The sequence below is a fragment of the Moschus berezovskii genome, chromosome 15 (genome assembly GCF_049115385.1).
Source record: "Moschus berezovskii isolate FMDL1 chromosome 15, NW_MosBer_1.0, whole genome shotgun sequence".
Taxonomy (NCBI): Eukaryota; Metazoa; Chordata; class Mammalia; order Artiodactyla; family Moschidae; genus Moschus; species Moschus berezovskii.
Window position 1 is genome coordinate 55,941,257 of NC_142474.1, and position 14,826 is coordinate 55,956,082.

The 14,826-nt window shown below is 42.8% G+C and overlaps 1 protein-coding gene across 1 annotated transcript in view; it reads left to right on the forward strand.

The window, feature by feature from the left end:
- The first annotated feature begins 1,902 nt into the window (after positions 1-1,902).
- FRMD4A (FERM domain containing 4A) overlaps positions 1,903-14,826 on the forward strand; it is a 520,746-nt gene continuing 507,822 nt past the window's right edge. Inside the window, exon 1 of the mRNA XM_055428694.2 lies at positions 1,903-2,119. Coding sequence (XP_055284669.1) covers positions 2,087-2,119 — 33 coding nt within the window. The 5' untranslated portion in view covers positions 1,903-2,086. The remainder of the gene's footprint in view (positions 2,120-14,826) is intronic.

The window sequence follows — 14,826 nt, forward strand, 5'->3', positions numbered from 1 at the left end:
ACTCCTTGGAAGGAAAGTTATGACCAACCTAGATAGCATATTAAAAAGCAGAGACATTAGTTTGCCAACAAAGGTCCATCTAGTCAAGGCTATGGTTTTTCCAGTAGTCATGTATGGATGTGAGAGTTGGATTGTGAAGAAAGCTGAGTGCTGAAGAATTGATGCTTTTGAACTGTGGTGCTGGAGAAGACTCTTGTGAGTCCCTTGGACTGCAAAGAGATCCAATCAGTCCATCCTAAAGGAGACCAGTCCTGGGTATTCATTGGAAGGACTGATGCTGAAGCTGAAACTCCAACACTTTGGCCACCTCACACGAAGAGCTGACTCATTGGAAAAAACCCTGATGCTGGGAAGGATTGGAGGCAGGAGGAGAAGGGGATGACAGAGGATGAGATGGCTGGATGGCATCACCAACTTGATTCACATGAGTTTGAGTGAATTCCGGGAGTTGGTGATGGACAGGGAGGCCTGGTGTGCTGTGATTTATGGTGTCACAAAGAGTCAGACATGACTGAGCAACTGAACTGAATGCAAAATGTCATGTTTAAGCCAGTAACTAAAAGAACAAGGTCCAGAGACCGCCCCCGCCCAAAATGCCAAAAATCAACACAGATTGTTTCACTCAGTATGCTGGGGTTATTGAGGATTTGTCCAGATGCTAAGACTCAAGCCAAATGATGGATATAGTTGGTTGAATTAGAATGAGGGTACAGTTGTGCGCGTGTCATGCAGTAGAGAAAGGAGAAGAGTAAAGGACTGGGAGGGGAGAGGAATCAGAGGGCAATGGTGTAGAACCCGGGAATCTTTAGAATGTGAGTGTGTGAACTGGAGCAGAAAACCTGGGTTCATGAAGGACAAAGAACACAAATGAAGGATGAAGAACACAAAAGAAAGAAGAGGCTGGATAAGAGGATCAACCTCTGATACCATCTGGGGGTCAGCATGCGGGTCACCCCTATCCTGGAGATGAATCGAGAGTCAGGCATAAAAGAAGCAAGTTCTATCCAGGGATAGGGAGCATTAGCTTTAAATTTCATTGATGAGTTCACATGTAGCATGTGCGTGTCCCACAAGGTGTAGAGATTTCAAATTATTTCCACATAGAGAATTTCTCAAACATAAAAAAGTTCCAGAAAACCTCATCTTTTTCAATTTCATTATACTCTGACCCAGGTCTTGGCAATATTTTTTCACAGCATTTTTACAAGGGACCAACCAACAAGGCTGAATGAAACACTCAATCCTTGTTTATGTGGAGTCCTGGGCAGCACTCACACTTAATATTTCATGCTTAGCCCTTCAGGAACTGAGTCCATAAATCTGCCTTTGAAACTTTTCCTAGGAAGAGGCTCTGCCTATACGTTCATACACATCTGGCCAAACAGCAAGAAAACACAGTTAACTATCCAGATGTTATGTCAACACTGATCTAAAAAAAAAAAGAAAAAAAAATGGTAACCTAGAAATATCCAAGTGATGAGATTTCTTTTTTGGCTTTCTGCACACCAGCCAGAAAACCAGCTGAGTAATGGTGGCGACTGGATGCCTGGCTGTTGGGTCCATTCCTTAAAAGAGGAATGAATGAATAGCTCTGCAGTGCCTTGGGCTGTCAGCTCTAGAGAGAGCATCTGCCAGTGGATCCTGGGGAGCAGGGGGATGCCCCAAGGAACAGCTAAGCCACCTCGCCTCCTGTCCTGGTTGAGCTGTCCCTGTGCTTTGGTGCAGATCACTTTTCTTGGCTCAAATGTGGTACCTAAGACAGGGATCATTTGTCAAGTGAGCCTGGTACACAGAGAGCTGTAGGCAGATTATGGAAAGAGAGAGGGAGGAGAGGGAGGGAGGGGAGAGAGAGTGCGGGAGAGAGAGAAAGAGCGAGGGAAGAGGGCGAGGAGAGGAGCAGGCTTCTTCAGGAACAGCGCTTTTCAGGCACCGGAGATTCAAGTTAGACCGGGTGGCAAGGCACCTCCGGGAGGAGGGGAGTGACCGGCGACTCCCGGCATGGCTCTTTTCTTGTGGGATGCTTGAAGACAGCGTGCAGACAGAGTAACTTGGAGGAGAGGGAAACTGGCATGAGGATTCTGCCAAAATGGAAGGGCTCCTGTCTCCGATGAGGACGAAGGTAAGGGGAGTGGATCTCCATTTCTTTTGATTCTGCTCAAAGGTACAATACAGGAAAGGCGGCTGAGGTGTCCTCAGGCTTCTGTGAAGGGGAGGCTCAGGGAGCTTTTGTCTTGTTTCAGAACTAGGCTGGCGGATGCAACTGGATCTCTTAAAGAATAGGCTCGCCTTAAAGGCAGTGCTATCCTGGGAAGGGGAAAGCAGGGGGGCAGAGAACCATCTGTCAATGCGGACAATGGGAATCTTAGTGAATGAGTTCTCCTCTCGGGTGATTAGACAGCCATATTTTAGCAGGATTTCCAATCACTCTTCTTCGGAGGCTGTGCAGCCCTCAGAGCTGCTCGTTGCAGGAAGTACTAATTTCTGCACTGCTGTTAAGCAGAAAGAGTAACATGTTTGAAAGGAGAGCATGCCCAGCTCCCACTCAAAATATGCTCTTGCCTCTTCCTCTTCTCTGGAGTGAGAGGGCCAGGGAATCCTCAATGGAAAGTAGGTTAATGCATTCTGGAAGCCAGCGTGTTCTCAGAGAACTGCCAGACCTGCGGAAAAGAGTCCAGTGCACTGGGGTAGCCTGATGTCTAGAACTCAGTCCTCTAACATTTAGAGGCGCTTGTAAGAAACAGCTCACCCTCTCCCGGAAGCTCTGGGAACTTGCTCTCCGGGCTGGAGTTTGCTTTTTCACTTGAAAAAGGGATGCCGTGAAGATGGGGCATTAAAAGCTCAGATGAGGAATATATTTGATATCTGCTATATCCACATGTAACTCAAAATGGGTGCACCAAAAGTTCTACCTTGTGCTAGAAATACTACCTTTTCTTAAAAAAATCAGAGGGAAATTATCTCCATAACCACACAGAAGAGTTAAAGCCAAAAGATTATGGCTTTGATTGTCACCTCTTTGATCCTCTATTTAGTGACAAATAGACTAAATTTGTCAACACAAATAGACTTTTTTTCATTGAGCATTTTTTCTTTTGCTTGTTAATGAGCGTGACCGCAGTGTTTTAAGAGAATATTAGAACTAGAGTCTTACGCATGAAAGCTTCCATCGTCGGGGAGAATTCCCCATCTTCCTCTCTTGGTCCCCAGTTGTGTGACAGTCATTCATTAGATGGACTGCCCCAAGTGAATTTGTTACCAAAGGTTCTAATCTCAGCCCCGGGCTGACTGACCTCATGCGAGACCTCTTCTGTGACCCGTTTGCTATCTTGAGGCAGGTAGCTGGCATCGTGGTTGCAGGCAGCATGCCTCAATTCAAGGTGCTGTGGAAACAGCAGGCATCTTTTGCTATGTTGTGTAGCACTGCAAAGAGAGTGGCAAATGGCAGTGGATTCCTGTGTCTCTTTACTGACAGTGTGTGGTGTGAATGCTTTAGGGAATGGCATGGAAATCTGTATGGTGAGCTTCTGAAATTGCTGCCACTGGCACCCGACCCTAGTCTTGTGCATGGTCAGACTTCCATCAGAGCAATGAATCTGTGCTCATAACCTTAATGAGAGTACAACTCTCATAGACTTGGATGGGAGTTCCCAATGCAAATCAGTCAAGACCTAAGCACAGTGGCAGTGGTGTAAATCACACTGTGGGCCAATTAGGATGGCATGCTCTTGCAGGGGGAGATATGAATGTCAGTGGGTCAGACTATATATTATGTTTATCAGTTTAATTCACATCACAGCTTTTTCCTTAACCATTATATCACCCAGTGAAACTATGGAGTAGGGGGTGGTCCTGCTAGAGTTCAAACATAGTCTCTACATAGCAAATGGACTCATTCAGACCCACTAATTTTTAGGTTTCGTGAGATTTGTGTGTGTGAATTAAACTGCTTCTGTGAATTCTTTTTAACTCTCTTTCTGACACTGGAAATCGATATATCCATATTGAAGATTCAAATTACATTGAATTTGGTACCTTCCAGTATCATCCTGACTCAGGGGATAAGACCTGACTGTGCAGGAGTCAAAAGGAGATCCCTTTGATGGGTCTCAGCTTTGGTTCCTTAATTGCTCTGTCCCGTGTTGTTGAAATTACCCTGTGAATTGTAAAAATCTATCCAAAGATGTAGATCAGTGGCAGTGGGTTGTTGTTCTTAAACTCTGATCCACATTGTGTCTCATTAAGTCTATTCTGGAATATTTTCCCCCCTTCTAAAGCTGGAAGTTTCTGACTTCAGAGTATCATAATAGGTTGGACAAAGAAAGCCTCCTAGCGCTGAATTTTGGTGTGTTATGGTTACTTAATAACTTACTGACAGTTTAAAGCAAGTGTTGAGGTAAATTGGACATCATGCACTAATTTCATTATGCCGTGTAATAGACTTAACCAGTGTAAATCATGGGTGCTTAATGCATTTTTATCTTGGGATTTGCATAATTGACACATAAATATGCATGAGGTTAACTGGAAATGGCAAAAGGATGTGGGCAAACTGTTCATGAGTGTTCAAATAAGGCATTTGCAAGGAGGGCACCTGAGCACCGCACCCCCTGGGTGGTGGTCACACTAGGCGTACCTGGGAACAGACGGCAGCAGTGGCCTCCGACGTCACAGTCAGCGTGCTGTCAGTGACACAGGGACTCGCTGGAGCTTTTGGCTTGTGGCTGGATTCACTTGAGTACACTACTTATTCTTCCTTTTATATATAATGCACTCTCAGAGCATCTGCAGGCTGATGGATAGACTTGTGACTGGTTTCCTGGCAGGCCACGACACAGACCTCAGGATTCTAACCATAACAAATGATGTTTGCAGACACTGGGGTTTGGGGGAAGGAAAAGAGAGGCACTGATTGAGTCATTTCTCCTAGGAGGGTCCAGGAAAGAATTTTATAATTAATCTTCTTTGTGCACTTTTAAAATTTGTCCTTTTTTAATTCGATTTTTAATCCCCCAACTTCCATAATTCTCTTTAATCCTCTGTGCACTGCCTCCAGTGAATGAGGCTGGCGGAAAATTTCCTCTCATTTTCAGCTTCTTCTTATTCCTGCTTGCCAGTGCCTGCTGTAAAATTTGCAGGAGGAGAAGAAAGGGGAGGGAAGGGGAGAGGAGGGAGGGAAGGAAAGATGGCTTGGTTAAAAGTTCACCTTTTGTTTTTTCCTTTCAGTTTTACTGAGATGTAATTGACATACCACACTGCATACGTTTAAGGTGTAGCGCATAATGAGTTAACATATATATATATATATATTTCAAAATGATCATCACCAAGTTTATTTAACATCCAGCTCCTCATATAGTTACCAAAAAAAGTTTTCCTTTGTGATGAAAACTTTCAGGATTTACGCTCCTAACAACTTTCAAATGTAACAGCCAATAGTGTTCACTGTTCTCACCACACTGTACACAACATTCCTAGTACTGAGTGGTCTTATGATTGGAAACTGTACATTCTGACCACCTTCCTTCCAATTCCCCTTATCACCCCCTGCCTCTGGTAACTACAAATGTGATCTCTTTTTCTGTGAGTTTTTTTTTTAATTCCACATTTGAGAGAGATGAGTGAGATCATACAACATTCATCTTTCTCTGACTTATCACCCTTAGCACAATTCCTTCAAGTTTCATCCATGTTGTCACAAATGGCCAGGATTGCCTTATTTTTATGGCTGAATAGTATTTCGTGTGTGTGTGTGTGTAAAACAATTTCTTCGTCCATTCATCCATCGATAGACATTTCTGTTGCTTCCATGGCTTGGCTATTGTGAGTAGTGTGACAATGAATAAAGGGTGCAGTATCTTTTTGAGTTTGTGATTTCATTTCCTTTGGATAAATACCCAGAAACAGAATTACTGGATCATATGATAGTTTTATTTTCCATGTTTTGAGAAATGTGAGGTCTGTCTTTTATGTCCAAAAGATTTTATATCCAAGGTATGTTTTATCAAGTGACTGCACTGTAAATGGATTGAAATGAACTTCTCTACAACGGATGGAGTATTAACTTCTAGAAAGTTTAACTTGACAGGTTAGTAACTCTTCAGTGTACTAACTTGGGTTTTTGGAATACCATGACATTCTTGCCTTTTATATCTGCTTTCCATTAATAATTAGCTAACTTCCCAGAGAAGGTGTTGCTTATGTTTGAACTTCCCTAATTTCTGCCTCAAGGATATTGTGGATATTACTTCACTTCAGTTACCTTTTTTTAAAAGAATGATTTCTGCTCTGTGGCCTAGGGTGATTTTCTAAGGGAAGTCATTCTGAAAGGATCAGGCCATTTGTGAAAGGGATACTAAGGAGAAATGTAAACTGAGCTGATAACAGTATAATCATTTGAAGTTAACACAAGAATTGTGTCTGGCTCTTGTGCACCCAGAGAAAGTGTCCCACGCAGCAGTTGCTGTTACTTGAAGGACAATCCTTCTCCACCAAACTATAATTTTGGAAACATTAGATACAGATGTAAGATGTGAACATCCTAAAATTGCAGGCAATACAGAGAGCAAAAGAAAGAATCAAAAGAGTGCAAAGCTCTCTGGCTCTTTAGATCAGTTATCATGCAATATAGGAAACCCTTCAAGTCACTTAGAATTGTGCTAAATCTGCTCAAGACTTTGCCAGGACTCCATGGAGGAGTGTGTGAAATGATCCATTGTGTTCTCCCTGCTTGATAAGTAGATTCTGAAAAAAAATGCTGAAATCTCCCTTTTAAAGAGCTCCTTGAAATCAGTACAGACTAAAGAATACTGTAGTCTGAGCCGGGAAGTCTAAGGCAGAAGCTTGACAATTACTTTCAAACACATTAAATATACACAAGATTATTCACCGGCTAATGACAGGCTATACTTTATCTTAATGGAGACTTAAATAAGAGGAAAACTACTGGAGCTGAAAACATGACAGCTGTGGATTAAATTCAAGGCAGTGTTTCATCAAAATGTTTTTCCTGAGAAAAGTTTATGTGGTTTCTAATCTAGAGGCTTCTGAAACAGGCAAGGATGATCCTACCTATGAAGCCAAGAGGAGCCTTTAAGACACGCCCTGTTTTTATGATGCTGTGAATTTTCACCACAAAGCTGATAAAACTCGATGTACGTTTGCCGACGAGGCATGCACTAGATTCCTTTACAAAGAGTTACATGTATTGAATCACTCAGCTTAGTTGGGTGTCAACAGGAAACAACTTTATTCTGTTTTCAAACAACCTCTTGCAAGCAAACTGAATTGTGGAGAGGAAGGTGGGGACTACATAGGACAATTTACTTGCTTAATGAGAGGAGATGCACAAGGCAACATAACCTTTCTTAATCAGACAATAGACTACATCACACTCCCAAAAACCTGTAAAACTTGTGGGTCACACTCTAGCTCTGCTGTTGACTTGGGTGTTTTTCTGAGACGGTTTTCTCATGTGCAAAATGCATAAAGTGATGAAACCAATACCATATCAGGAGTCCCCAACCTCCAGGACCTAATGCCTGATGATCTGAGGTGGAGCTGATGTAATAATAATAGAAATAAAGTGCACAATAAATGTTGGGTGCTTGAATCATCTGGAAACCAACACCCCACCTGGGTTCATGGAAAAATTGTCTTCTGCAAAACCAGTCCCTGGTGCCCAAAAGGTTGGGGACCGCTGCATAGGTTGTTTTGAGAAGTAAATAAGATAATGGCTACAGGGTCTTGTCACATTACAATAAATGTTACCCATTACTAGTATCCTTGTATGAATGCATACCAAAACGCAAGCCTCACGAATGTTTGGGATAAATTGCCACAGTCATGAGCACGGGTAGGAAAGGCAGAGCCCTGGTCAAGCTGAAACCAGGAGGAGAGCCCCTCCTCACTGCAGGGTCCCTGCGAAGTCAGGCCCTCGCCCATCAAGATGCAGCCCCAAGAGCTGAGAATGAAACAGACGCTTTGAAATGTACACTTTGGAGCGTAAATCAGTTCTCATTACAGTCAAGGCCTTCACAACCCATGATGATGATGACGCGGAAATTGTTTAGAAGAAAAGACTGTAGATTCAGCTGAAGCCTAAAGTTTTCCTCTCCAGAACCTTGAGAAAATCAGTTTTCTGCTCCAGGTTTTGGTTTTGTCATCTTCACACTGACACCTTAATAAAAGAACGGTCCTTCTTTCTTTTGTGCTTTAGATCTTACCAAGTTGAAGGTGCATTATCTTCTGTGATCTTTACTGCAGTGGTTACAAGGCCTCAGGGAGGAAAGAGCTGGGAACAGGCAGAGAGATGCCTCTGTGGGTCTCCCCAGATGGATCAGCTCTCCTATCTCCTGACAGTGGGGCCTTGGTGCTTGGAGACCAGACCTGGGCAAATGCAGGATGCAAGGCTTGTTCCACTCCCCATAAGGTAGATGAAAAGAGCCAGGAACAGACCACGAAACAGCCTGGTAACTTTTGGACTCTCAAAGCCATGATTGGTTTAAAGCCTTTTCCATCATGTCCCAACAAAAATCCTGTTGGCCCAGGAGATTTTATGAAGTCACAGAGGAGGCTGGCTGGACGACCCTGTGGAAGCGGAAAAGGAATGGGCCCCTGACTTCATCAGATTAGGTAACAGGGCCCCAGGTGGCCACATCCCGGGCTGGTAAGCCAAATTCTACTTGTACCTAGGAAAAACAGCACAGATGAGGGCCCTCAAGTTACTGAGCTCATGCTGTATAATTAAACTGGAATATGAATGTGGCAGGTAAATGTTAACATGATTGAGGGAGGAGAGGGCATAGATGAAGGTTTTTGAGCATTTCTGAAATATAAAAAAAAGAAAATGAAAATCGCTCAGTCGTGTCTAACTCTTTGTAACCCCATGAACTGTAGCCTGCCAGACTCCTCTCATGGAATTCTCCAGGCAAGAATACTGGGGTGGGTAGCCATTCCCTTCTCCAGGGGATCTTCCCAATCCAAGTTTCGAACTGGGGTCTTTGAACTGGATTCTTTACTAGCTGAGCTACCACGAAAGCCCTGTAAAAAATAGATAGTTGATATATTTGTGGTAATTCTGTCCATTTTCCAGTAAGATCTATTTGGTACATTTCCAGCAGGAGAAGGGATCTCAACAACAAAGCTGCTGAGCAAGAGCAAGTAACCTGGCAGTTATTCTATCTCATTTACCTATCTATCCAGCAAAGATTTATTAAGTGCTCAGATCAAGTGTCAGGGAATAAACTCGTTTCTTTCTGTCAAGGTTGTACAGACAAAAGGGGAACACGTCAAAGATCCACAAACCAGACAAAGCAGCCCAGTCCCTTCCCTTGAAAAGAATCTGAGCACATGCTCTAGAGGCTGGAAGCAGGAGAAAATGCTCTCCCCGAAGGGCACGTTCCTTTTCACTGAGTGAGATGCTTTTCACAAGTGGATGATAGCAATTGGATAAATTAACTCCGCATTGGTATTCAAAGGGAATTACGCTAATGGTAATAACTGAGTGTCTTCAAAGGGATAAAGATGCCTCCAGGAGGATCCTACTGCATCTTGGAAGGTTTCCTTTATCTACGTGAAGAGCGTGAACTCCGATGTATTTTCTAAATGGAAAAACTGAACAGTTATTTCTCCAAAGATTTCAAGTCAAATGCTATAGTTAGCACTGGGAAAACCAGGTTAGAAAATGCAGTGTAGAGTATGATGAAATTTGATAAAGACCAAAGTCCTTAGTTAATTCATTTTGATAACTAGAATAACCCCAACTACATAGTTGGACTTTTCTATTATTCTTCTGTCTCTATAGATTTTTGGTGAGAGATTCGTATTTGTGTGCGTGTAGCTCTCATTCACTTTCAAAATTGATGTTTCTGAAAATGATTCCAATGCTAGTGTATGTTGTAGAAATGGAGCAGAATTTAGATATTTTCCTATAGGCTATAAAACATTTTAATTTACAGATTAAGTAAATCATGGCTAGCTCTTGGCTAAGGCTCTTGGGCATGTGCATTGTAGATAGATTGGAAAGATGTTAACATTTACTGTAAGGTACTTTGTTTTCAATTTTAGGGGTAAAATCATAGTACGTACCAAGGATATGCTATAGTATATAACAAAGAGTGAAGAGAATGCAAGTTCTCTAACTTAGCACTGGCCAATAGAAATATAATTTGAGCTATAGGAGTAATTTTAAAGTTGCTTGTAGCCACATTAAAAAATAAATAGACATGGCTATAAGTATTGGGTTATCCAAAAAGTTCATTCAGGTTTTCGGTAAGATGTTACAGGAAAATCTTAATGAACATCTTGGCCAACCCAATAATTTTAATGACGTCTTTTATTTGCTAAAAACATCTATTATCATTTCCCCATGTCATCAATATCAACATTATGAATGAGACATTTTACATTCTTTCTTTATAGTGTCTTCAAAATATGGAGTGCATTTTATGCTTACAGCACTTCTGGACCCAGACAGGCCACATTTCAAGGGCTCAGTAGGCACAGATGGTTGGTCGCCACCATGCTAGACAGGGCATCTCTAACTGATTTATTGGTACAACCACAGAAGCCACAAAGCTGGGATTTGTCTAATACTGGTCAATTGCAATTGCTGTTCTAATAGCTTATGTTGAAAACATCGGCTCTCCCTAGTGCTGTATTGTAGTCGGGATGCTGGTGCAGCCCAGGAGCTCTGGTACAAGCTATTTGGTGGGATGAATGCCCAGAGCGCTTTGACCTCGACCATGCAAGCTGATGGTCACACACAAAGCATGAATGATCTCAATGCCCCCATTGTGTGGGAGGGCTGGGGGTCAAGTCAGAGGGGGCATGTGGACACCAGGGAACAGAGCAATTCTAAGTGGTTCATGGGGTTGTTTTCCGCACTTCCCTCCCAGGAAATTTAACATTAATACTTGAGTTTTTCTCTTTTCTCTTTGCCATTCCAAGTGTTGTTTCAGGTCTTTCCCTTTGGTTTAATCGCATTTATGTAGGGATTTTCTCTAGCTGGTTGCTCCAGACACCAAAGCGCTCTATGCAAAGGTATTGTCAGCTGGGGGAGCATTTTCCTCCCCTCTCCTCGAACAACAGAGTCGAAGTTCTTGGCTCTGCTGATCCTCCATGGTCTCCACCCCCAGCCCACACCTCTCCCTCCAGTTTCATGGCTACACACCCAAATGGTTGTTTGTTTCTGTTGTTGCTGCTGTTGTTGCTGTCATCACTCGCTGGATATTCTAGAGACATTTTAAACCTAATATAAGTGTTACCTCCTCAAGCGGCTCCTTCCTGTGTCCCCCCCTCCCTAAGCAGCAGTCCCTTCCATCTAGACTCAAGCCAAAGACCTGGTCTCTACACCCTCTTCTTCCCCTGACTCTTCATATCCCATCAGTTCCCACGTCCTGGTTTCTCCTCTTTGCACTCTGTCTTTTGTCTCTTCCTTCCTCTTCATCCGCGAGATCACACTTGCAGTGCAAGTGGTCATCTTTTGACTGACTTCTTACTAGAGTCTCCTTACTGGGCTTCTGGTCTCCAAGACTCACTTCCTCTAATCCATCAATTTATTCCTGACAGAGCCACTGTTCTTAGACACAAACCCATTCATGTCACTTGTCTTCTCAAAATTCTTCTCTAGCTGCTTCCATCGCCTATGAAGAAAACTATCCCCTCTAGTGTGACATCTGGGTAAATGTTACCAATCAGGGTTGTTGGCCTGCTTAATCAATAGAAACTGATTAGAGGCCAGACAGAAAATCCAGGCAAGGCTTTATTGGGCTCCTGCTGCAGTAAGGGAGAGTGAGAACAAGTAACAGGTGCCCTTGCTCTCCCCCTTACTCTCTGAGGAGGGAGGAAGCTGGTAAGGGTAGGGCTGTGTCCAGGGGTCAGGCTGGAGAGGTGTCTTAGGTGGTTTGCCCACATCTCAGGGCATGTGCAGGGGGCATGTGCCGTGCGCTGCTTTTCTCTCAGCTTTTCAAAAACGTTTTCATCCTCATTTTAAAGCAGAGAAACTGAGACTTGAGATAGTCCAGTAACTTCCTCAACATTATCACAGTCATCATGAGGATAGAGCCAGGACCTGACCCCTTCAGTTCAGTTCAGTTCAGTCGCTCAGTCGTGTCTGACTCTTTGAGACCCCATGAATCACAGCATGCCAGGCCTCCGTGTCTATCACCAACTCCCAGAGTTCACATAGACTCATCGAGTTGGTGATGCCATCCAGCCATCTCATTCTCTGTCATCCCCTTTTCCTCCCGCCCCCAATCCCTCCCAGCATCAGAGTCTTTTCCAGTGAGTCAACTCTTCGCATGAGGTGGCTAAAGTATTGGAGTTTCAGCTTTAGCATCAGTCCTTCCAGTGAACACCCAGGACTGATCTCCTTTAGAATGGACTGGTTGGATCTACTTGTAGTCCAGTTGACCTCAAATCCCACATTTCTTTACACTATACCAAATGCCTCCCAAATCTGTGATGTGGTTGGTGGTGTTGTATGATATAAAGGTGATCCAGTAAAGAATGAGCCAGATTATGGTAGGTTCTAGGCTCCAGTTGGTTAAAAGATAGCCTAGGAGCTGTGGAGAAGACTCAAAGGCTCTCCATGTAAGGTCAATTTCCACAGTATCAGAACAAATGCTGTGAGTTGGTCTGATACGTGGGACCTCCTTCACAGAGCATAGGGGGGTTGCTTTGCATTAGTTTTAGATTCAGTTTGGACTTCACTGCAACTCTCGAACCCAAACATCAGGGCTCCTGAGGGGTGGTGAGTTTTGTTTGTGAAATATTTGTGTTCCTTTGCTCTTCTCTCAGGAGACCTACCTCTATTAAGTGAATGAACCAACAACAGCAATACAGCCAACTACTCTGACGTGAGTTCATTTGCTCTAAGAAAACATGTATCTGGATTGCTGTAAAATTTCTTTTGCTTTACAGCTTAATGTTTTCATGAAGAGAGTCTTGATGGACTAATGAGCCTCTTTGATGAACCCAATGAGATCATCAGACAAGGCTTGTGCTCAGGTTTACAAGCTGTGGTCCAGGAACAGCTAGGAGTCTATGGATCTTCAAAGGTTTCCATTAAAGTATTTTCCAAGCAGTATTGAGTTATATGTAAAATGGCTAAAATGCCTTATTTGTCATGACTTATTTCACGTATGCAAAAACACATAAAGAATATAGACCTGTAGACCTATATATATGTTACCCAGATTAAGAAATGAAACATTGCTGATAGAGTATCATCCCCCTTCTTACTTTCCCAGAGTTGACATCCATTCTGAATTTGAGATTTATCATTTTATACCTTTATTTATATTTTTACTACCAACATTTGTCATGAAAAGTCAGTGATATTGTATGTATATTTTAGTGCTTCCCAGAAACAGTGCCTAAGTGTATGAACCTTCTGCAACTTGTTCCCTCCACTCGACAGGGCATGTGTGTGTCACCAGCACGGATGTGTATAGCTGCGGGTCATTCATTTTCCCTCCTGAAGGAATTGCTAGAGCACAGCAGTGCCTGAATATACCACAAGTCTTATATCCATTCTCTTGTGGGTGGATATATCCCTCTCTCACCTCTTTCAGTCATTGCAAGCAATATTGCCGTGTCCACTCTTATAGACATCTCCTTGAACTCATGGGGAAAGTTTCCAGTGTCTACACTGGGAGCAAAATATCTGGGCTGGGAGGTATGGACATCCTAACATTTACCAAATTGTTCTGCAAGACAGTGACCACCAGAACATTTTATTTCCCCATGTTATGACTCTCTTCATTGTATTCTGTGGTAGGGACAGCATAAATGTTTTTGTCTATATATACAGCATTTATTGTACTCATTGCATTGTGTCCAGAGGATGAAAGTAAGAGAGGTATTTGATGACTTCCCACCAAAACCTCCATCTGCTGTCATTCTACTCTAACATGTACTTTCTTTTTAAAAAAAATTTTTTATTTAAGTATAGCTGGTTTACGATGTTATATTAGAGTCAGGTGTATAGCACAGTGCCTCAATTATACATATATATCCTTTTCTCCAGTTGACTCACTGGAAAATACTCTGATGCTGGGAAAGGTTGGGGGCGGGAGGAGAAGGGGACGATGGAGAATGAGATGGCTGGATGGCATCGCCAACTCTATGGATGTGAGTTTGAGTGAACTCCGGGAGTTGGTGATGGACAGGGAGGCCTGGCGTGCTGTGATTCATGGGGTCGCGGAGAGTCGGACACGACTGAGCGACTGAACTGAACTGAACTGAATCCTTTTCTCCTATAAAGTGAAAGTGAAGTTGTTCAGTCATGTCCGACTCTTTGCGATCCCATGGACCGTCCATGGGATTTTCCAGGCAAGAGTACTGGAGGGGGTTGCCATTTCCTTCTCCAGGGTATCTTCCCAACCAGGGATTCTCCTATAGGTTACTGCAAAATATTGAATAGAGTTCCCTGTGCTATACAGTAGGGCCTTGTTGATTATTTTATATACAGTAGTGTGTATATGTTAATCCCATCCTCCTGATTTATCCCTCCCCTTCCCTCTTTTCCCTTTGATAACCATATGTTTACTTTCTATGTCTTTTTCTGTTTTATACATAGGTTCATCTATATCTTTTTTCCCTAGATTCCACATATAAGTGATATCATATTATATTTGTCTTCCTCTTTCTGGTTTATTTCACTTGGTACGATGTCTAGGTCTATCCATGTTGCTGCAAATGGCGTCTCATTCTTTTTTATATCTGAGTAATATTCCATTGTATATATGTACCACATCTTTACCCATTCATCCGTCAATGGACATTAAGGTCGTTTCCAACTTAAATGTACTTTCAAAGCCATCA